Raw genomic sequence first — 24,746 nt, 5'->3', positions numbered from 1 at the left:
TGAAGTATAATCCAATGTCTTTAATCTCTCATTCACAACCCCTCCCATCGACAAAATCTGCGCATGCGCAGTGGGGCTCCTCAGTGCGCTGTTTCGGCCTGTTTCGGCACTGGCCGGACATTTTCGCCTCTTTGTTTTACTGATAGTGGATTTAACTCGGATTCAACCCAATATCCAGCGGACCGCTCCGGCCATAAACAGGTTTGTTCCTTTAAACTTGAACCGATCCCCCTGATCATTGCACGTATGCGTCTCCCGAGCTTTCTTTCGGAGGGCAAACGAGGAGTTTTCATTTATTCTCGCTGTGTTTTTTTCCGCTTGATGGCAGCTCTGCATGGCTATACGTGCTGTTTATGTGCGGTCGTGCCTGTATGTGTGTGTAAATGTGCGTGTGTGTACGGCGACGCCGGGCCCTGCAGCTCCTAACCGGGGTCATCTTTTGTAAGAAGGGAAAAAGTGTAATCTAGTGTAGCTGGAGTTTCATAAGCATGCACTCCTGTGTCTGATTACAGTTCTTGTGCTGGTCAGTTCTCCTCCTCTTCCTCATGCCTGGAATGTTCTTGAGAGCTTCCTGTCCATCATTATCATCATCCGCCCATCTGTGTGTTGAAAGTTGGGGTTTGATGCTCTGGCAGCCCCAAATCTGGGCCAGAGGACAAGTTAAAGCCCGAAGGGTTTATTGGGGAAGCATGTGCGAACCTGCACCCCAGACTCCTTTGGCAGGAACAACCAACAAGTCCTGCCTCATGTGTTTGGACACATCCATCTTTGTGCATGCTTTACATTATAGTTGGGGTCATGGAGTACAGTATATTGTTGTAACCGTCTTGATTGCACTAAAGACAATTTTCTGTTGTCCCAAAGTTGTGGGCAGTCGTGTCCCCCTTAATGTCCCATGGGGATATATACTACTCCCCTACATGATGGGACGTATTGAGTTGTCAGCTCTGGACATTGGTTGATGTCCACATTGATCTGGTTTCTTCTGAGAGTCAGCTGTGAAATTTCTGTGTTCTGGCATTCTAATAACAATGTTGACCACTGAAAATTGACTTGTTCTATGTTCAGATGTTAGTTTAGAGTGTTATCTTAAATATAAAATGTGTCACAGTGTTTTTAATCCAAAGGCCCCACCTTCATGCGATGCTTTTTAATGTATTTCACAGTTGATTTTGAGGACCAATTTTTTTATGCCATATTTACATAATTTCCATTTAAAATTCTATCACAGTATTCGGATTCACCATTGAGAATAATCTGAAAAAATATGCATTGTAGTAATGACAGATAAGCTCATGAAAATGTCACTAAAATTAATAACGCTATAAAAAACAATTTTGGACATGTTCTTGACCGGTTTTATAAGACTCACACACTAACCATACTAGTCGTTGACATAACTAGTGAGTCAAACATTCATATGATGTTTCATTAATACATGATTAATTGGTTAGTCAGTCTCATGTCTGATGCTTTCTTGTTAGTGTTAAAACAGTGTGATCGTCCAAGGAAGACTATACATGTCATCATGAGACACGTGTTGTTAATGTTAATATGTCTTTTGTAGTACAGGCTAAAGCATGTGGCCTATGGCTATTGCGCAGTCCCCTCTAATGTGCCAGTAACAGTTAAGTGGTTTCAGTGAAAACAATGCCTTTCAGTTTGTCCATGATTTTAGTGCATACCCAGAAAAGCGAGTTCTAAAACCGGTCAAGCCTGTGGTCTGGCATGAAGCAGTGCAGGCAGTTATTTACGCTGATGTGAAGTTATCTCACGTTAAACAAAATGAGTTTAATATTGAGCCAGTGAAATGTGACCCTGGTTTTGCTGAGATGTAGGTTTACAGTTACAATTACGTAGATCCGATCAGGAGGGTTATATCAGAAAGCATCTTTCAGTTCTAGGTAACGTGACTCCTGTGAATTTACTGAAGTTTTTAAGCTTTTTTTTTTAAGGTTGATTCAGCTCTTCATAAAACGTTAAACTGTTGAGCTTCATACTTTTTAAGAGATCTTAAAAGATTTTTTCTATTTTAAGAGGTGTGATGTGTCATGTAAGGCTTTTTTAACCCCCCACCCCCACCCCCTCATAGGTTCACTGGAAATATTTGCTCTGCCTCATTTTTGCAAAACCTGAATAATGTACCTATACATATCCCTGCAGCTTCCATCTGAAGTGAATGCTAGAGATAGTGAAACACCAACAAACTTTTTTCCTTGTAAGTATTGTGGCAGAGTTTAGATCTAATTAATTGAGAAGAGAAGATAAATAAAACTATTTTCATCAAAAAACCAGCTCCATATGTATGGCTTTTCTAGTAAATGTGCTCTGTAGCTCACCTGGTACAGCATTACACTTTTGATGAGTGCTTAGCGTAGGTGATGTGTTGACCTTTTAGCTCCTCTCGCTGGACATATAATTTCTGAACTGCAGCGTATAATAACCATCATATTAAAATTTGGCCAATTTCAAGTTTGTCTGTGTCAGATAAAATATGCTTTTAGCTCCGCTCATAGGACATTGTACTTAGAAAGTGCTCCACAATGTGGGATATTTTGCAGAAATGTCACTACAGGCTTATTTTTACAATGAACCTGGATTGTTTTTGTCCAGTGCCTTATATGGTAGAAGAAGACCATATATAATTTAATAAATGAACATGGGAAGTTAAATGAACATTTTTTTTTCTTTTTTTTTTTGCACAATATTTAACCTCAGAAGATCTGCCAAGTGTTACCATCCAATGCTTATTGGTATTAAATTTGACAAATATTTTGGACGATTAATTGGCTTTGCCATTATCACTAGTTTTTAGGGTAGTTCATTTCAGGTTTTATTTGTTTTATGGCAATTGTAGACATTGACTCTCTGTTAAAGTCCTCTAACTGGTAAAGCTATCAGGTTGTATTAATATCCTGTGTTTTGGCCTAAGTGAACTGCGGTTTCTACTCCTCTTTCGTAAGCATCCAGGGTTGTAGTGGATGTGTTCTGCTGACACACTTCAGTGCTACTTCTGTAAATGTGGGTCATGTCAGAGCGTGATGTTTCCTGTATACAGCTTATAGAGTTGGACTTTAAACTGATTTTATTTACATAAAAAAAGAGTTTTCAGTTCAGTTTTCTCACTTGCTCTCACATTGCTGCAAACCTATGACTTGCTTTTTTTTTCTTCTGTGTGAGATCATAGACGTTAATGTTTATGCTGCTAGTGCTACACATGAAAGTGGGCATGGATGGATACAGTCAAGTTCCAAAAATGACAAAACGCACCATAAAAGTGAGCTGCAAGTCTTCAGAAGCAGCATGCTAGCTTTGTTTGAGAAACAAACCAAAATGTAAGCCATACAGACTACTTTTTAGTACTTTTTATTTCACAGTGTCCATCCCTGTTCACTTTAATTGTCCTGAAAACAAGTGTTGTACAGTATAAATAATATGCTGAAATTCACATTTTGTGTTTTATTAAAGAAGGAAATGATAGTAAATGATATCAGATTCAGATGTGAACCAGAGTGTTTTATTGAATCAAGAGCTGATAAACAGTGGCATGTAAATGTTGTGTTACTGCCACAGCACAAGAATGAACCTTAAATGACAACCGCTGGGTTTTCAGGTTCTCATTGTGAGGGGAAGTGAATCTTATTGGCTCAAAGTTCCCCGTATGATGTTGTCAGTCTTTCAGGGTGCATTCTCAGAGTTACACAAGAGTCAACATGCTACTTGGGTGCTCTGTGTGTATTTTATCTCAAGGAGACAACCTTCAAACTCAGAATCTCTCTGTGCGATTACACATTCTGGAACACAAACAAGATTCAATTCAGTGTAAAAGTTCCTCCTATAGCCTGTTTAAACTGGCGAAGGTTTTTAGAGAGGTGAATAATGCATTCCTTGTTAAAGGATTTCATGCAATAAGCCGATGAACCCATATTAAGAGTGATTTTGATGTTTTTAATGAGGTTAATGACTGGAATTTAAGAGATATGGGATTTTGCATTGTCTGATGAACTTATTAATTTTTCAGTGGTGATGATTTCAGATCTGGGTCAGTATTACAAAGGTCACTTTTCTTTAGTACATAGATGTACAGCCAGATAAATCTAAGAAAGTGTCTGCTAAGAAAGAATTCACAGACTATTTAATTATTTCAAATTAATGCATATCTTGATATGTGGTAATGGAACCACATCAAGTATTGCTTTTATGAAATGGTTACAACATCTACATTCGTTTATTTCAAGATTTTCTTTGGCTGAACGGCTTGTGTGTTGAAATGCTTTCCACACACCATTGACTTAATTCTGATTAAGTATTTAAACTAGTAATTGTGGCTTGGGCTGCTTCCTGGCTAGTTTATTTGTGTAAGACATTACTTTTTTTTTCTTTTTTTTTTTTTTTTTTACAGTATATTTGGCTGGACTTTCATGTAGGTACTTAGAAACACTGCAGGTTTCTAGAGAAATGTAAAATTGTTAGTAATTATCTGTCAGCCCATTTTCCAACACCAGTGTCTTTATTCTTTTCTGGTTATTTTTTCTGGTATGAATTTTGTGAAAACTTTGGAAACTGATTTATACTGTAATGTGACTTAATATGAATTGATGAATTGTCATTTCAGGTCACAAATAAGACCAGGAATATCAAAAGTAATTGGGGACAGTTCTGATTTTGTTAAAATGTTTAGTGTTTTTTTTTTTTTTTTTAACCAGGTGATCCACAGTCTGTAAGGTGACTTTATAATGAATCAAGTGCATTTTAGGTGAACCAGTTAACACCATTAACTTTACCTAGATAATAATGTAATGTTTTACATGCTTTACATGTGCTTTACTAACAACATTTTTTGGATGTGGTACCATGGTTTTCTTGGATGTACATTTGACTATAGCGCAAATTTAAGTATTCCACCACTAACCATTTTTTACAATCCGATATCATTGCTGTTCCATGGTACCACCACTATACTTTTTTTTTTTGTCATTTAATAATTCATTAGGCCAGGTGCTCTTGCACTCTGAAAAGCGGTATTATCAGGTTGTTGAATGGCATCAGTAAATCTCAATTGTTCAGCAATCTTATAGTCCGGCTTTGTAGGCGTAGAGTCGCTCCCAGATCCTCAAACAGACCCGAAACTCCACAATTGATGATTTTTTTTTAGCACCAGGCCATAAAAGACTGTTTGTAACAAGCATGAACTACTATTTTTGTCTGATTGCTGGGCCGTGTTCATTTAACCATTGGGGTCGCAAACAAACCCATTTTTCCAAAGACAAAACTGCTCCGCTTAGTAAGTCTGTCAGACTGTGGTGCTTCATTAGCTCCTCACAGAGCGCTTCATACAGCTGGCAGCGTCTGTGTGCCCGGCCGTCTCCCAGAGCACTTCAATAGCACCAATGGATAACAGCAGATCCTTTGTAGCAGAAGATGTGGGAGAAACTGAGCGAAAGGTGTTACTGCTGGACGCTTTCTATGAAAACGTTTGACACACCCTGTTATGAAAACCATATTCACCTGTGGCATATGAGACGGCCTTTCTTTAGGGTCAGGTTAGGGCACGGCCTGTGACCACTAACTTGAGTGCTGCACATTTGTAAACCCCACTGTGTGTCCAATGATTTTGGTTTCTTTTGTAGAAAGCTCGAGCTGTGATTGAATTTGCGATCATCTTTGACTGCATGGACTGGAGTAGAAGATTTCAGGTTTATTCTGCTTCACTGTGTTTAAAATGACTGGCTTTTTTGATATATCAAATCAGTAGTTTAGTTTCATGAGGTATATTACACATTTTTTCTTGTGTAAACCTGAGTAAGCTTTGTGTAGCACAAAAAAGCAAATCCAGTCCTATAAAATGCAACTCGTGATACGAACACATTACGACACAAAACATGCAAAATTAGAGTCATTGTACAGAAAAAGAGAAGTGTGAAATTTGTCCTTTCCGGTTCAAAATACAAGAATATGTATTTAAAACGGCATGAGTGAAAAAAAAGTAGTTTTAGGTGAACTACCCTTTTTAATGAATTTAATGAACTATCCTTTTACAAAAGGGAAAAGGCCATCAAAAGCTCTAGGTTAACATACCATATATGGTGAAAAACTGTAAATCGTTTATGTATTTGCCATTTTATTGTTACTGTATGAATTTTGCAAGTAAAAAACAAACAAACAAACAAAAAAAAACACTTGAATTACCACAGAAATTATGATTAAAAAAAAGAAAAATATTATTTTTCTCCTTATTTTTTTATTGCACTAACTTTGTGTAATTGTTACCTGTAGTAATGTCAACATATTTATTTTTACAGAGAATTTTACACAATTTACAATATTTTCCTCAAATTTTACACCCAAAAATATAAAAATTGTGTTAAATTCCCTGTAATAAAAGGTAATTAGTAATTTAGTTTCATTTATGCTATATTTAGGTTAAAATCCATACTGCTAGTGAACATTTAGTCCTGTGATTATCAGTGTATTGAATGAAGAGCTTTGGTATAATTTTTTTTCGGTTAAATATTTGTATCTTGATTGCAAATTCTCTGAAAGTTCTTATCTGGAATTCCTGTTTGTCATGATAACACACGTTTGGTTTTGTTCTTTTTGTTGTCTGTGTACAGTGATGATGATAGTTGGTTTAATGATAAGAACATGACAAAACATACCATCCCTGGTCAAAGTCTCAAAAGTGTTTTCTCATTGTTACAGTTGTGTGTATGTTCAGTTTGATTTTGCTCTAAGTGGTACAGCTATGATACGATGATTTCCAGTCACGGCTCGGTTCCTGTACAAACCTCTAGCATGATGGTTTTGCTCCAAACCTCTCATTCAATTTGCGCCGATGTCAATTTGATCCTTCAAAAATTGGAAGCAAATGCTGGACATTCTGTGTGGCAATGATCTGATGAAAATCCCCACCGTGATTCACATGGCTCCAGTCTGCAGGCTGTGATAGGCACCGTTTCCTGTATTGTAAATAGATCTGTTTTCTTTTATGTCACTATAGTACCACAACAAAGTAAAGTAACGCCCTTAGCAATGTTCGATTAAATTGCAGTTGATTTGTTCAGGAAGTTTAGTTCATAAACTGGAATTTGGGAAGTCTAGATTCTAAGTTTACAAAGAGAATTACTGAAATCAACATAAAATGTTATTAACAACCATTTTTGTGTCCATAATGTGATGTATTTCTGAGTAAAACAGGATATTAATTGAAATAATGTGAGCCAAGCCTGGGTCCTTTGGGAATGGCTTGAATATTAAAAAATGTTAACTGTTAGTTGAAACATACACTCTATCAACTGTTGGTTCTGTTGTGATTCTGATGATACACACTTACTCATATCCTTAGATGACCTACATTCATGTCTTTGGTTTAAGTGCACTCATTTCACAGGCTAAATCGTCATATCAGTGAGATTTTATGTATATTGTGAATGATATTGTGTTGGTGGTGACTTAAATGTATTCTATTGTATGATATATTCTATTGTATGATATTATAATTTTAAAAATGAATAATTCTCAGTTATAAATTAACCATTTATTATTAGCCACCGACATAATCATTCATATCTAGTTTGTAATCAACAAACAGTTTTATCTTAAAGATGCTGCATACATGCATACAGTTGTAGTAAAGACATGGTAAAAAAAAAAGCTCTTTACTACATGCAATTTGGCTTAATCTTTAAAACGGAAAATATTATTTACTGAAAACATTCTGAAAAGGCAATGGGGAAAATTGTCTGTTTCCTTGCAATCATTTTGTGTATAAATGTGTGTAAATAAATAAATTCCTGTGTGTTTTCTGCAGCTGTGTGAAGTGGAGCACAGGATGCAGTGTTAACACCACCCTGTGTCTCGCAGAAGAAGCCCGGCTTCCAGACCCTCAGCAGTAGACACATGGCGACATTAGGGGTAAGTGAATCACTTCCTTTTGTGCTGCACAGTGTTTAATCTGACTCAGAAGGAATAGTTTAAAAATAAATGAAAATTGGCTGAAAATGCACTTACCCGAGTTGAACTGATTGAGCAGATTTGAAGAAATGTACCATTACATCACTTGCTCATCAATGGATCCTTTGCAGTGAATGGGTGCCATCAGAATGAGAGTCCAAACAGCTGATAAAAACATCAAAGACACACATGAGTAATTCACATGACTCCAGTCCATCAGTTAAGTCTTATAAAGATAAAAGCTGTGTGTTTGTATTAAACATCCATTATTAAAGAGCCAGTAAGATGAAAATTCTAAGCTTCCTATCACTGTTTATAAGTCCTTGTACATTAGGTTTAAATCCATCCAAGGTTAAAAAAACATTGTCATTTTGTCAAAATATCATTTTAAAATTACCTCAATTCTCAGAGATCCCCAAACGGTTCGTGCAAAGCTGTTAAAAAGATTCAGTTTCCTTAAACCCCACTTTTCGGTAGCATACTGTGTTCTGATTGGTCAACTAACATAGTCAGGTTTGATTGGTTGTTCCGCACACACCTCCACGGTAAACTATGCATTAGCATTATGTCTTATTCCTCTCATTGCGAAGCAAACAGTAAAATAAAAAACTTGAACAGTCTCGCTGCTTTTTCTTCTGTGTGGGTGTATTCAAACCGCGCGCTTCAGTTTGAATCTGAATAGCGCGTTCAGCGCTGGGGCGTGGTCACGAAGGGAGACATGAAAAACAGACATTGCGTTGTTTTCATATGGATTACTTTATCACAGAATATCTGTTTTCGGCAGCACTTGTTTAGTTTCAATGTAGACATGTCGAGCTTTCTATAGATATCTCTCTCATGTCTCTTCGTTGAGTATTCACGGAGTTACACTTCATTTTAATGACGTGTTTGTAAATGAAGATCAGCGCAGACAGGCTGCAGACAGCACACAAAACTGATAAGACGCTCGGGAGAAAACAGACACATAACTTCATAATCATCCTTCGCGTTTATGGCCAAACGCTTTGAAAATCCCGCCTTGTACTCACCGAGATTAGAAAAGCAGTCATCAGTGAAATGTTGTGAACACAACAAGGATTTGTTGTACTGCTCTTGTATGGTGGTAAAAATTAATTTTAGCCATTGGTTCTTCTGATCTTCATTCTTTGGCATTGAAAATAAAACAAACTTGCCTTTACAATTAAAAACACACTCTCTCCTCGACATGATGCTATCACACCAAACAGAGTGTATGTGTGGGGGGTGGGGCAGCTCAGAGTTCCGTTTCTCTCAAGACGGTAGGCGGAGATTATTATGCAAAGTGCTCCTAGTGACGTACATAGAGATGGGCAAAAGATTTGAATCGCTGAAACGAGTCGTTATAGATTTCAGAGTCGACTCCTTACTTTAGAAGCCAATAACTTTATAAATCGTGTACTTTTTGGTTTAATTACTTTGCACATTGTTTACACTGATGGGCAGCTACATCATACACTGTAATACAGGTAATTTTTGATTTCCCATCTGTGTGGCTCTTTAAGATGTTTTATCTTAAAACTGATGCTTCTGATCGAAATACCGTAATATGAGTAATATGTCCATAATGTTTCACTGTCTACGCCAAAACCGCTTGAGGCTGTCTACACTGGACGCAACAAAGCGACTGTTGAAACTTGCAAATCATTTGAACTTTGTGTCAGCACATCATAAATGGAACAGGGCAGCAGTTTTAATTGGTTCTATAGTATTTTGTCACAATTTGCAGCGGTGCTCGAGTCTGGTGTAGACACGATATAAAAGTCCCTCCCCTATTGTCCTCTCACATCAAAATCCACTGACAGTTGTTTTGGACTTTTTTCACATGTAAACTGTACTTGATCTGCTTGACTTTTGATCTGTTTCACTGTTGCAATGAAATAGATTTGATGCTTTCATTGGAAAAAGTTATGGATAAAAGTAATTTTATGGATAGATTTGTATTTTAGCCTGAAGCAATTTTTTGAAGTTAAAACATCTTGATGGATTTGTGTAGTACAGAGATGCAGGTTTCCGCTTCACAAGATGGTAATTGATGGACTGGAGTCATGTGGATAAGGTGTGCATTATTGTGATGATATATATATATATATATATATATAATGTATATATATATGTATATGTATGTATGTATATGTTTTTCAGTTATTTGAACGCTTTCTGACTGTACCCATTCACTGCAGTTGGTAAATTTTCAGCATATTGTCACTTTAAAATTTTTTTTTGTGAATATTCCTTTAACAATCTTAAATGTTTCATCCCAAAATTTTATCTCCTCTCGAATAGAGATGTTGTACGGAATGTCTAATGTCAGAATGTCTAAGTTTCTTATTATTTACAACAAAAGTAAATGGGGATTTATTCTACTTTAAAAGTTCCAGTAATAGTAATCCATATGACTCATCATGTGTTACATTCAAAGATCATATTCTTTTATATTCTGAAATGTATATCTTATATCTATCTTATATCTATATCTTTTATCTAATCCCATTTTATTAACAATGTCTTTGCTGCTGACCTTTTGATGATCCAGTTCAACCATAATAATAATAAAAACAATTGCACAACTTACAATTGTGCTTCATTTTTTATATTTTATTTTATTTTTTATTGCTGAAGAGTGTCCTCCTTCTCCTGTGTTCAATTGTACAGATGTGAATTAAATTTTCCTTTAGCCTGAGGTTTATTCATTACACTTTTAGTGTGAAAGGGCTTTTATATTTGCTATAAATAGAACTTCTTAGACTAAAAAAAGCCAAGCCCTGATAATATTGAAAAAGTAACGCAAAAAATGCATTACTTTTCATAAAAAATAACTAAGTAACGTAATTACTGTATTTACTCAAGTAAAAACCAATAGTAAAATAAACCCCTGGCCTCTTATAGTGGCCAGGGGCGTGGTCAACACATACAAATAAAGGCCAGTGGAAAATTTGTGCAGCAGAGCCAGTTAACAACCGTACATGCCCATTGGTCACTGTGTTTCTCGTTCTCGAGTCAAGAACCGGTTGCATCGGTTTTCAGATCACCAGTACACTGAACCGACAACCGTTTCTGTCGGACGCGTCCGAGCTGAAGATACTGTGCATGTGTGATTCAGCGTGAAGCAGACTGACACAGAGCGCGTCTGAACCAAACTGATTCTTTTGGTGATTGATTCTGAACTGATTCTGTGCTAATGTTATAATCTCGCTCCACTGGAACGCTAAAACGGGTTATTTAAAACAATTACTTATCAAACAGATGGAATTAGAAATAAAGGCCTGCCTCCAATAAAAGCCTCCTTCAAATAAAATCCTGTTACCTTCTGCAGTTCAGGTAAATAAAGGCCCCTGCTTTTATTTGAGGAATTATGGTAGTTACTTTTTTAGGGAGTAATGCAATTTTGTAATGCATTACTCTTAAAAGTAACTTTCCCCAACACTGGACATCTGAAATCCATGTGATATCCATGATCCTTGTGTAATGTTTTCTTAATACTTGGATTTAACAAATAATGCATTTAGACTCATGGGTAAATGAATGGCTTTGAAGCTCCAACTTTTATTGAAGCCCACTAATGCGAGAGTGTAATATTCACTGCAGCCCGTGGCAGTTCTCTGTCCTCATTTGACACCGCTCTACACAGATTATATTATTGCAACTTGGCTGGTGGCTGAATTCATGACGGAGGTTTGAAAATCTTTTATGAGGAAGTGCCATAACATAAAACACCTGTGGTTATGCCTTACTGAACCCATTTAGCCTCATTACCTATGTTCTCAACCAAAGATTCAAATTTAACTTATGCACAAAATTAGAATATCGCATAAAACATTTGTGAATAAAGCACAATTTCTATCCGACGACCCACTTCCTGATAAATTGGCACTAAATATCACTAACAGAAGTAGGAAAAGCCACTCAATAAAATAATTTTCATATATGATGAATTTCTTGCACCTCAGAATGAGCAGACACAATAATGCTGTCGTTGCTTTCGGAGGTGGATGTCTGCTGTAATTATACAGAAATACTTTGATGACAGACTTCGCCCAGGCATTTCAGAACAACCAAAACAACATTTCAGATGCTGTGCAACGAGACCGGTCCGCTGGTTAGTCAAGTTATTCAAGTCCCATCATGCAAAGTCACATGACTTTTTTTGATGTGCATATATTTTGCGGTATTCCAAAATGTTAACATACCTTGCAGTGCTTCTCTTTTACCTTCTACACACGTTCCTGCAAACATTTCAGTTCCTGTCAGCATCAACGTGCAGAGACCATTCACAGTTTTTGTAATTTCATAAGTTATCAGTGCACTTTATTCCAAAGAAAAAAATCTTCATAATTTTTATGATGCTAGTTAAACATAATCATAATTTTAAATAAAAACATTTATATTATATTTCATCAAAAACATGTTTTTGATGAAATTCCTTTAAACATGGAATAACATACACTGAGAAACAATGGGTAAATAGGGCATGCTGACTGTAAAATATCTAGGTATTTCAGCTTTAATAAGAATATCAAAATTTATTCCTATATTAAAACAGGAGTTTCATGCAGTCTGTGACCATTCACCACATTACATTTTAATTGCGATGTTGTGCAAATTCCCACTTGGTTCTAACAAATTTTTCTTAAAAGCTGAATCACAAATATTGAAGGAACATAGATCTAATTATTTTCTATCCAGTGTGCTGCTGGATTCTAAACTGACCTGTTTAATCTGTATTGAATATGAGCAGCACGTGTCCTGACATGGATTGTGCTTCAGTGTATAACATGTCTGGTCAATATAGTCGTATGGCTGCTTCACATGGGACGTCCCTAAACAAACAATTGAACTAACACTTGTTTTTGACCTTTGATTTTAATGTAATGGATGAAGGCAACCTACTAGATGGGTTTATAAGGTTGACCCTAGTGACCTTTGAGATCATCCTCTTGACCCCTTTTCCTTCAGCCTGAGGATTGGATTGTGGTTTTGTGTGTTGTGAAATACTTTACCTCTTTTCCCTCCCTTTCTTTCTCATCCAGAACCCCGAGATGTTAACCAGGAAGATTAAACTGTGGGACATCAACGCCCACATCACCTGTCGTCTGTGTGAGGGGTACCTGATCGACGCCACCACGGTCACTGAGTGCTTACACACCTGTGAGTGTCACTGCTATACCGATATCTAGTATTTACTTCAGTTCTGAATGACATTTAGAATCAATATTGTCTACAGATATTATTGTGTGCAGAAGGAAATCGTTCATTTCAAGACTCTTTGGCCTGGTTTCACAGACAGAGTTAAGACTAAGCCAGGATTACGCCATAGTTCAATAAAGACATTGAAGCAATTTTTTAAATATGCCTCAAAAAAAAAAAAAAACATTACTAGTGTGCATCTTGAGACAAAACAAAGGTACTGAAGTATTTTAAGATCAGACAGTGCAAGTTTCATTCAAGCCTTATCTGAGAAACGTGGGTATCTTTTGGGGGCCCTTAAATGGTGAATTTTAAAGAATATTCCAGCCAATCTTGTCTTTATAAGGAACATGAAGTGACATAAAATGACAAAAAAAACTTAAAAGTATCATAACAGTGCTCCAAACGACTATATTCCAATGATATCTTCGTGACAAACAGACCCACATTTCTGTGTAATGAAGCCTTGATGTAACCTGGCTCTCAGTGCTATTAACAAATAGTTCTTTTGGAGTCAAATCTTTTCCAGAGAATGCTTTGGTTCACAAAACCTAGTCTCGATCCTTTGTTAAATATGACTGTTTTCACATTCTACTCACTGGCTCGAAGATGATGTTGCAGGATTAACAACAGTACATTTAATAGGAAGATCATCAGTGAACTTGGATTTAGGACAGTTTTTGTGAACCAGACCGACTGATTTATGACTTAAAATCTTCTTTTGTAAAAGTCATGTTTTTTAATCAGCAAAAAGACGAGTAAAAAGAATAAGATTAAGGATAGCATGTCAAGCTAGTTTTTGAATTAAACACTAGAGGGAGTCATTGTGCCACAGATCAAGAGCCTATGAAATTATGCTTCAGTAGTTTGAGTCTTAAAACTAGAAGGGATATTGGTTTTATTTTTTTTAGTCTCTGGGTTTGTCAATGTGTCATCCTTGACTTTTGGAAATCAATAGAATTATCATTGTAAAATATTATGTTACATACACAGAATGAATCAACTTACTAAAAGTGCATAAATTGTGTGTCTGTGTGTATATATATATATATATATATATAGTCTGCAGGAGCTGTTTGGTGAAATACCTAGAAGAGAACAACACGTGTCCCACATGTCGGATTGTCATTCACCAGAGCCATCCACTGCAGTACATCGGGTAAGAGTTTACCGCAGTAGACAAACACGTCTAAATCAATGTAAACCCTAGAGCAGCCCAGTAGGGGTCCATCAAGGCACACCGGTGAATGGCGTAGTCTTTGACTGCTGGCTTCAGTGCATGTTAGTTGCGTGCGGTGCAGCCACATGGGTATTAGAAGGCGACGTGGCTCCCTCCAGCTGTCTTTGTCGGATGGTGAATTATTGATGTCCAGGGTGGAGCGTTCCTCTCCAGCACACACATCCCAGAGAAAACATCTGCTGATGTGACCTGAAAGTTTTACGCTCTTCTGGAACCGAATCGCATCGCATGATGTCATTTTAAGGGCAGCAGCTGTGCTAAAGCATCACTGCAGGTTTACTACAAACTCACACCGTAGAACTGCCACATGGAAAGTCATGATTACAACTGCAGGGTGTTTATTTATCACGACAGTGCAGAATTTTCCACTATTTTTTTCTGGTGTGAAAGGAATTGACCTCTGGAGGCGCTTTACATAAGCAATTGAAGCATGCAATGTCATTTTAAAGAGTGCAAATCACAGAAAATGCACTTAGTGAACACATTAACAACACCTTTTTTAATGTTTAAAAAAAATAAAAAAAATGCAGTAAAAAATCTCTGAATAGTGTCACATGAGAAGAAGTTTGCCAATCTTATGGGGAAAAATAGTTTATTTACATAGTCATAAGTCTTGAAGACTTTGTAGCAAAAACTGAGAGATGGTGGAAAGCATAATTTGTACTTTTTGAAAGCCGCTTGTTGAGGAGAGTTATTACTTGATTGGGCTGTTACTGGGTGATGATTTTAGTGGTGGCGGACATCTTGTCATCAAGAAAATCTTGAGTGACATGGAGGTGAATAAACATGGACATGGAGGTGAGTCTTATGTGACTCGTAGCCCATGTCTGTTTAGCCCATGTAAGCTTTGAGGTCATCTGTATGCATGTGTACTCTTAAGAGTTGACCGAACAAGCCCGTTTCAACAGGAAAAGGCCTTCACCTTTTATACTGTGAGCAGAAGCTGCTGCTGAGAGACACGCGCAGATGTGCTCAGTGTGTAGGTGTGTGTAAACTGTCGGGGTGTGGCGTCCATCTGCCCCCTGAGCATCGGTGCCTCTGTGTCTGATGGATCTGCTGGTGCGCTGGGCCGGATGCCAGCTCTTTCATAATTGTCATTTAGCAGCGTGGAAGCTTGGAGTTGCTCGCTGATGAGAAACAATTTCCAAACACATTAAATATTCACCACGGCCCCAGTGCTTCCTTCTGAATGGGGCGGAAAAGAGTCGCCCCAGCCTTGCTGGTAGATGAAAGCTGTGTGGGATACGAGAGGAAGAGACAATATAAGAGTTCGGGGTCAGTTACATTACGTCGTATGCCATCAAACCAGCTCGCCTCCTTCTCTGCATGATTAATCTGACCTTAGTTTAACACCCTGGTGTTTACGAGCCACACTGTTTGATCGTGAATGAAAACTGGATTTGTCTGTATTAACAGTGGCAGCTCATTGATCCTCAGCTCTCTCTCGTACTTGCGCAATCATACACCCACACACACAGAAAACCGAGCTTTTGTTGATCGGAGAGCTAAATGCCAGTCACCCCCTCACCACCAGGCCTTCCGGACCCCTCTGTGGATGCTCGGTGGAGGCTAATTGGACCTCTACCTTCCCCACCAGGCTGCTGGGATTTGGGAACAGGTGGTAGCACTGGTTGTGCACCAGGGACACAGGTGCTCTGCTGCCTCACAATCCTGATCTCTCTCTGTCTCTCTTTCTCTCTCGTCATGCCCTCAGGGAGCAGATCAGCTAACAGCAAGCTGGACTCTGACACAGAATGTGGCCTGTATTCTCAAAGTGGCACGAGGGCATTTCTAAGATCAGCTTCCAACTGGTCGGAGTAATTATGTACTATTAAGAGGAACCGACCTGCCACAAGGGCTCATACACTAAACTTGACCCAAAAATCTTGAGGGAAATTAAAAAAAAAAAAACATTTGTTGAAGTGTGATATTAGTTTCATCACATCATTAATTAATTTTACTTTTTTAATTATACTTGCTTCTCATCAAAGAATCCTGAAACAAAAAATATTAGTTTGAGCAACACAACTGTTTTCAACTTTGATAATAATAAGACATTTTCTTGAGCACCGAATCAGCATATTAGAATGATTTCTGAAGGATCACGTGACCCTGAAGACTGGAGTAATAACGGCTGAGATTTAGGATATGTCAAAACAGGAATAAATGTTCTTAATTTTCTTGAAAATAATGTCACACTGCAGACACATTTCTATAAAGGGATAGTTCACCCAAAAAATTCTTAGTTCACCTACCAAATATTCTCACCCTCGTATCGTTCCAAACCCATAAGACCTTCATTCATATTTTGAACACAAAGAAAGATACTTTTGATGAAACCCTCCGTAGACAAGAAACCAACTACAATGTTCAAGGCCCAGAAACATAGTAAGGACTTCGGTAAAATAGTCCTTGTGACATCAGTGGTTCAATCGTAATTTTATGAAGCTTCGAGAATACTTTTTGTGTGCAAAGAAAGAAAAAATTACTTTATTCAACGATTTCTTCCGTGTCGGTCTTTGAAGCACACAATCACAAGAGTGCCATGATTCAAGGATTCTCTTGAATGTGCAATGGAGAATGACCCAGAAGGGAAAAAAAAGTTATTTTTGTTCTTTATGCACACAAAAAGTATTATTGTAGCTTCATTAAAATTATTATTGAACCAACGATGTCGCATGGACTATTTTACCGATATCCTTACTATGTTTCTGGGACTGTCTATGCAGGGTCAGAAAACTCTCAGATTTCAACAAAAATATCTTGATTGGTGTTCTGACGAAAAACAAAGGTTTTCCAGGTTTGGAATGATACAAGGGTGAGAAATTAATGACAGAATTTTAACTTTTGGGTGAGCTATCACTTAAAGGTTTTATATAAATGTTCTTGACATGTTTCATTAGGTTTGAATTAATGCCTGCAAAGTTTCAAATTTGTTCAGAGTTAATTTACAGTATCCCAGAATGTAGAAGATATACAACAAGAGCTGTGAATCTCAAAGCGGGTGCTTTTTTTGGCTGTTTGCTGCTTGGAACCAGCACTCGTGGGTTTTGTGGCATGGTAACATGTTCTCGGAGGCGGGCAGCCGTACCAGAGGCGCCACAGAGATGAACATATCAACACACGCTTAATAGGTTTTACCTCCAAGCCCTGGGAACTGTCAGTCACAGGAGAATTAGAGACACGAGGAAGAACTACACTCAATGCTAATTAACAATCATAGTTATGAGGGAACGTGCCTGCTGAATGCAAATGCGAATTGCAATTTTCTTGGTGTACATTTTTGTGTATTTCTTTCTTGTCCTTCAGCTGTGTTTCTTGGTGTAATAATGCATATTGTTTGAATAAATTATATTCATTTCTGTTTCTCCCTTTCCCTCAGCCATGACCGAACAATGCAAGATATTGTCTATAAGTTGGTGCCAGGGCTGCAAGAAGGTTTGTCTTTTTTGTTTGTTTTTGAAATGCTATCCATAAGATCCATGTGAACTGGCAACAAAAATTCTCTCATTTTATGATGGTATTTTTTTTTATGTAAAGCATATTTTATGAAGCTAATGATGTGTAAGATTTTAATAGTAATGCTTTAATTTTTCTTCTTTGCTTTCTTGTGTGCAGCGGAGATGACAAAACAGAGAGAATTTTATCAGAAGTTAGGCATGGAGGTGCCTGGAGACGTCAAAGGAGAGCTGTGTAACGTGAAAACCCACCTGGACTCACAGCGCAATGGTACGTCCCAGCTCTCTTTAACTGCTGTAGGTGGTACAGACCATTTACGATCACAGGGGAAGTGGGACAGTATGCCGTTGAAAAAATATTATTTTTTTTTTTTTTTTTTGGGGGGGAGGAGTGGTGAAATGTGAAACAGACATGTTTTTGAAAGATTTAAAGACCTTTAAAGTAAATCATATTGAAGGACCGTTTACATTTTTGCAGCGTGACTTTTTTATTTATTTATTTTTTATTGGTAGTAAAGCATATTTTCCCCAGATTCTTCATTACTGTAATGTGTACAGATTTCTTTTTGTATGCTTTTTGTATTCTCAATGGTTTTTCTCATTACTGAAATGGATATTTACTAAGTAATGAATATTGAATTATGCACTACAATTCAAAAGTTTGGGGGTAAGTTATTTGTTTTTAAAGAATATATATTTATATATTTAAATTAATACTTTTATTTATACAATAAATGATGTATTAAATTGATCAGAAGTGACATTGAAAACATTTATAATGTTAAAAAAGATTTCTATTTCAAATAAATGCTGTTCTTTCTTTCATCAACGATTCATGAAAAAATGTGTAATGCTTTCCACAAAAACATTAAGAAGCACAACTATGTATTAACACTGATAATAAAAAAAAGAAATGTTTCTTGAGTGGCAAATCAGCATATTATAATGATTTCTGAAAGATCATGTGGCACTGAAGATGAGTTATGATACTGAAATTTCCACTTTGCATCACAGGAATAAATTATATTTTAAAATCGATTAAAACAGTAAACAGTTATTTTAAATTGTACTATGTCAAATCAATGGGAAGCATAAGAGACTTGAAAATTGTTGTACAAACGTGCTTTCATTTTCACATCACAGCTTGACTTTTGTTTGCACAAAACATCATTTCTTACGTTGCCTAGAATTGTTCTTTTAGTATATTAGTCTAACGGAGCTGAAGAATGAAGAAAGAATGTATGAAAGCCTGTAGACCATAAACAAGCCCCTTATTTTGGTGTATTCGGTGGTAAACAGGCCCTTACCGTTTGTTTGAGGAAACAGTTATCTAAACCCAGGCAGTATCTTGCTCTTTTCATCTTTCAGTACCCTGTTCAGTGATAAAGTCTGTGCAAATACTGGCCCTCAGGCAGGTTGAGTCAGCAGTTGGAATGGCTGGATGGATTCATGCACTGTAGTAAATAAGGCTCAGACATAAGTGGTCTCTTGTTCCACATTATATCAGCAAGTTTAACAGACCTGTTTTTTCTGAATAATACTTCATTTGAAGTCTTCCTGGTTCATCTGAACCATCAAACTGAACCAAGAGGAGAAGAAAACGTGGTGAAATGATGACGTAACTGTCTTCATTACCTGCCCACAAATAAGCATGAAGCATGATAGCCTTCATTTATGAGGGTTATGAGCATTGAAAATGCTTTTCTGAAAATGTGCTTTTATAAGGGTGGTTTTAGGGCTGCTCTGAATCTGCCATGATAGGGTGACTGATGGTGCTTCTCAAATCCCATCACAGTGGATATTAACCAGACTGTTGCCGAGCTTGAAAAAGAAGTCACCCTTCCGGAAAGCATAGTAAAATTGCTACCTGAGCTTGTGCACCTCATCCACAGACAGCTTTATAGAGGGACCTCATCTATTAGACACCGTAACGACTTTTTTATTATTTTTTTTAGCTAGAAGTCCTGCTTTTTCTCTCCTTCACAGCCTGCTTGCTGCAGATTAGCCCAGACTCTGTGAACTTTTTCCCAGTCAGGGAACATTTTAACTATCGGAAAGGATATCCTGAGTGTCCTGGGAAGAAGCCATCGCTGTAGCAGTCAAGGCTTAAGAAGACTGAATCCAGACTGCATTTCGTCCAGATGCACAAAACTCTTTCCCTTTCCCATTAATGTGGCTGCTATCTGGTGATGCAATGACAATGTCATAGTGATGTTTGACAGCCCCTCATACGAAATCATGAGGGTGTGTGGACAGTCGTTCATTTGAAATGAAATAAAATAAGTCAAAAATGAAATAAAATAAGTCAGACACACTTGACTGGTCTGGTCACATGCATCAAATTCCCTCCTCTGTTGTCCAGTTTTGGTGATCATTTTAAGTACATTTTGTTTTAAGGATTAATGAAGGAAAATCTGAGTTAAATGCAGCTTAAACTATATTGAAAGCATCTGTAGCCTGTTGTCAACAGCCACAGGAAAAAAAAAAGTCAGTAAGATTTTATTTTTAAATAATATAGAAAAAAAAATCATGCTCAACTAGGCTGCAGTTTTTTGGGGGTAAAAAAATATAGAAAAAAAACTGTAATATATTGATATAGGAGTTAAAATCATGAATTTGTTTTAATATATTTATTTATTTAATTTATTCCTGTGATGCAAAGCTGAATTTTCAGCATCATTACTCAGGACTGTGTCACATGATCCTTCAGAAATCATTCGAATATGCTAATTTGGTGCTTAAGAAATATGTTTGTTATAATCAATGTGCTGCTTAATACCTTTGTGGAAACCTTTAAAAATTTTTTTTATATAATATAAATCATTTGTAACATTATAAACGTCTTTCCTGTCACTTTTGATTAATGCATTTTGCTGAATAAAAGTATTGATTTTATATATATATATATTAAAAAAAAACATTAAAGAAATCTTATTGACCCCAAACTTTTGAATGGTAGTGTAGATTACATTGGATCCCTCTCATGAATATTAATAAAGGAGAGTATTTTTAGGCTTCCATAAAACTGTAATGAGATGCAGCCCTATTTTCCGACCTGATCAGTGGGCAGCTGTCTGCCTGTCTGAGGTGTGAAGCGTTCTTTGGACAGGTTGAAACACAAATGAATCTGTTTCCACTGATGAGGTGCAGACTTGTTTTGGGGGAGCAGGTTGGGATAATTGCTTTTTTTGTGTTTGATGAATGTTTCTTCACTGTGTAATGAAGAAACTCTTCCCAGAGTCACAAACTTGTACTCAATATAATTCCAGCTCTGAGAAAGCAATGAATCACAAATTCTTGGAATCCTTATACAAGTCATGATTAAACATTGATTGTTTTATAAAGCGAAGATGATGTTTGGAAAAAGAATGCATGTGCTACAGTATTTTGAAAGCAGAATTGTGGAGAGATGGATGTGCACAAAAAGGTGGTTCTTATGGTTGTTTAGGGACTAAACTTATTTTTTACATTTTACACCACCAGGTGATCTGAAATCAGAAGATCCAGCCAGTAAGGAAGCAGGAGATGAGAAAGCAGAGGAGGACAATGACTACCATCGCAGTGATGAGCAGGTAGGTTTCCCCGTACCCATCTGACCTCACTAATGTCCCAGAAGGGAGCATCCCATTCCGTTAGCGTGTCCTAGTTAGTAAGAACATGTAAGAGCTATGTTTAGAATATCATACTACTGTACTAGTCTATTTCTGCAGTCTATTTTCTACAGTACTCTGGAATACATGGATGACATATATTTCCAAGTCTACAAGAGCAGACCCAGCATAGAATAGCAAATCCCATAATGCAGGGTTCTCAACATGACCAGTTTCCATTGTGATGAATGAACCAATTAAATCGACTTTGAGATGTTTTTTTTTTTTTTTAAGAGTTTTCTTTTGCACAAAAAAGGAAGTTGCTTATGTTCACCAAGGCTGACAAAATGCTATGAAAAGTAATATTGTGAAATATTATTACAAGTTAAATTTAATGATATATTTTAAAATTAAATTCATTCTTTTAAATATTACAATTTGGAATTTATTTTATATACATTTTTTGAACAATTTTGAAGTAACTTATTAAATTCTACCTGCATATAATAAGGTAAAGTGTAGCACAATACTGTTTACCTTTGTCATTGCATAATGACAAAGGTAATAATATGCATAATGCATGTACCTTGTGTATATATATATATATATAACCTGCAGTATTCTAGTATTCCATTTAAAATGTCAATATGTCAAACGCTCTGCCCCTTCCTGTCTGTGATATCCAGTCTGTGTTCAGATATTAATGCAGAGCCATTTCATTGTTTTAGAGGGTTGGTAGAATTATTAAAGACTCTTATATAGTGGAGTTTGTTTTCCTGCTCTCCTCTGAGCTTCTTAATAATATTATAACAGAAGGTTGTGCGGCTGCCGTCTACTCCCTGCTTCTGCATTAGGAATACAAATTCTCTTCCTTATATAGATTCTGATACCGAGTGGAGTGTATGGTGTTCTGTATGTTATGCTGCATATACTATCTTGGATACATTTGCGTGGTTGGCAATATTAAAACATATACCATTTTTTGCAGTGATTGCATTTCCAGCAAAAGCAGCTGATTCAATAACTCATGCTGTGATATAAGTTTTCCTAGTGGAGTGTGTGCATGTGTGAGCGAGATTTATAGAGCAGAAAGCACACAGAATAACAAGGAATGGAGACGGTATAGTGTAAATGGCTTAAGTATGGGTGTGTGTTCTTTGTTGGAGGAAGCGATCGATGAAGATTGCAGAGTTACTGATGTCCTGTGGTCATGGGATTTCTTGTTAAAGTGTGAGGACAGATTGTCTGTTCATACGGCCTGCTATAGTAAAGCCGAGACAGGCACTTTGGCCTCATATATAATGTAAAAAGTGAATGAAAATTTCAGTAGTGCTCGTTCAGCTATGCTCTGATGGCTGTGGAACACTTCTGTGTCTGTTGGTCAGACCCATCTGACGTGACCTTGTGAGGAGAAATTGGGCCAAAAAGAACCAGCCTGGGCCAAATGTGCGTAATGCAAATGAATTAAATGGATTTATTACTGATATTTGTTTAGTAAAAATTCACTCTGCATCTGAGTAAAATTGTCCATTACATTTTTCCCTCCATTTAATGAATTATAAGCATATTTATCTTGCTCGCTACATTTATCATACTACCTTAAATAATGAGAAGCCGACTTTGTTTCTGCAAATTGGGTCTAAACTGGGTCAAGCAGTTCCTTTTAAGTAAAATCAAAAATTTGATATTCAGTGATTATTTTCGGTCCACACATAATCGTCACCACATGTTGCATGTTGTTAATAGAAATTACTGTGAGTTTGGCGTATCTGAAAGAGTTTAGTGAGTCTCTGAATCCAAATCAGTCCAGTTTATACAATTCAGACCACAGGAATCACTGAAAAGATATGAATCATTAGTAATTTGTTTAAACTGAAGATCACCAGTTGCCTGTAAAATATATTACAAAGAAGAAATTTAATTCTAAGGGTTAGAGAGCGTGTAGAGAATGGACATTAAAAAATACAACTGACTGAATTATGTACATGAAATTGTTCTGAGGGAAACTAAATACTGCAAGTGTAGAATACAGCCTTTTTAAAATGACTTCTGAATCTGTGCTTCTAATAGCATAGTGAGTTCATGATAGATACCAACCTGTGGTGATTCCCTACACAAATCAGAATATTGACCCTTGTAGAATTAGATTGTAAATCACAATAATCAACAGCTCACGGCATCTTGAGGAAGGAAGGATATTCAGTGATGGCTGCTACAAATAAAAGGTCTCCTATGTGGTTGTTCTGGGGTCTGGAGTTTTAATTGGTTGAGTGAGTTCACCATTAGTCATTTGTGTGACTGTTTGCAGTGAGCATAGCAGCCACGGCCGTGCAGTAATGACCCAGTAATTACACACACACACGCGCGTGCAGCTAATGGTGAAATTCCTTCGTTGTGTTTAATAGTACACCCATGTTTTTATTACATCTCACCACCTGCCTATAACCGAGCAAATCTCAGATTTACAGCACACTGTTCTTGTAAAGTATTTGGTTGTACGTGGCCCTCAGAAACCCTCAGTTTTCTCCCGGCACCGTTTGCCCTTGAAATGGGCCGGCATTTAGCCGCCAGGCGCAGCTGCCCCTCCTCATCTTTCTCCATTACTGTCTGTTCTTGGTGAGGCCTGGTCCAAAATTGGCCGCTGTGCCACTCTGCACTGCTCAGTCACTTATCGGCAGAAGGACAGAGGGACGGGGAGTGAGAGAGGCATGAAATCCTTAATGCGTCTCGACTCTCTGAAGCCCTCACTCTGCCACTGCACCTGCCGGGCAGCCTGGGGCGACTCAACCCTCAGCTCGGTTTTGAAAGATGGTGGAGCTCTCACTAGCATCTGCCGCTTTGTTGTGGAAATAGTGTTGGTGGCATCGGTATTTGTATGTGTGGCCATGCATTTTTTGAATAAGAATATTGTCTAATAGATTTTTTTTTTTGTTACATTAAAAAATGTCTTTTACGGTTTCATTTCTGAATTAAAGTATCCATTATCTTAAAAAAAATAAAATAATAATAATTCTAACCCCAAACTTTTGAATGGTACTGTGTGATTTAAATTAAAGATGGACAAAATGTCTGTTAAAAAAATCTGTTGTCGTCCCCTGTAGCCGGTTGCATAAAAGGTTTAGAATAGTCTTAAAAGTTAGTCATCAATTTTTTTTTTTAAGATGAGTCCATTTTTATTTTTTTTACATTCGGTTACATAAAAACTAAGTTTAGTCAAGTGGAATCCAAAGTATAAGACTAATTACCACTTGGCTTCATTTATTGGTCAAACTAGTTTCATAAGACACTGTCTTAACATACAGG

The 24,746-nt window shown here is 37.0% G+C and overlaps 1 protein-coding gene across 1 annotated transcript in view; it reads left to right on the top strand.

The window, feature by feature from the left end:
* The first annotated feature begins 46 nt into the window (after positions 1-46).
* LOC127971139 (polycomb group RING finger protein 3) overlaps positions 47-24,746 on the top strand; it is a 33,728-nt gene continuing 9,028 nt past the window's right edge. Inside the window, exons 1-7 of the mRNA XM_052573953.1 lie at positions 47-201; positions 7,811-7,914; positions 12,999-13,116; positions 14,218-14,314; positions 17,778-17,833; positions 18,014-18,124; positions 21,337-21,425. Coding sequence (XP_052429913.1) covers positions 7,900-7,914; positions 12,999-13,116; positions 14,218-14,314; positions 17,778-17,833; positions 18,014-18,124; positions 21,337-21,425 — 486 coding nt within the window. The 5' untranslated portion in view covers positions 47-201; positions 7,811-7,899. The remainder of the gene's footprint in view (positions 202-7,810; positions 7,915-12,998; positions 13,117-14,217; positions 14,315-17,777; positions 17,834-18,013; positions 18,125-21,336; positions 21,426-24,746) is intronic.

This window comes from Carassius gibelio, chromosome B14 (assembly GCF_023724105.1).
Source record: "Carassius gibelio isolate Cgi1373 ecotype wild population from Czech Republic chromosome B14, carGib1.2-hapl.c, whole genome shotgun sequence".
Lineage (NCBI taxonomy): Eukaryota > Metazoa > Chordata > Actinopteri > Cypriniformes > Cyprinidae > Carassius > Carassius gibelio.
This window is presented reverse-complemented; position numbering and strand designations above follow the sequence as displayed.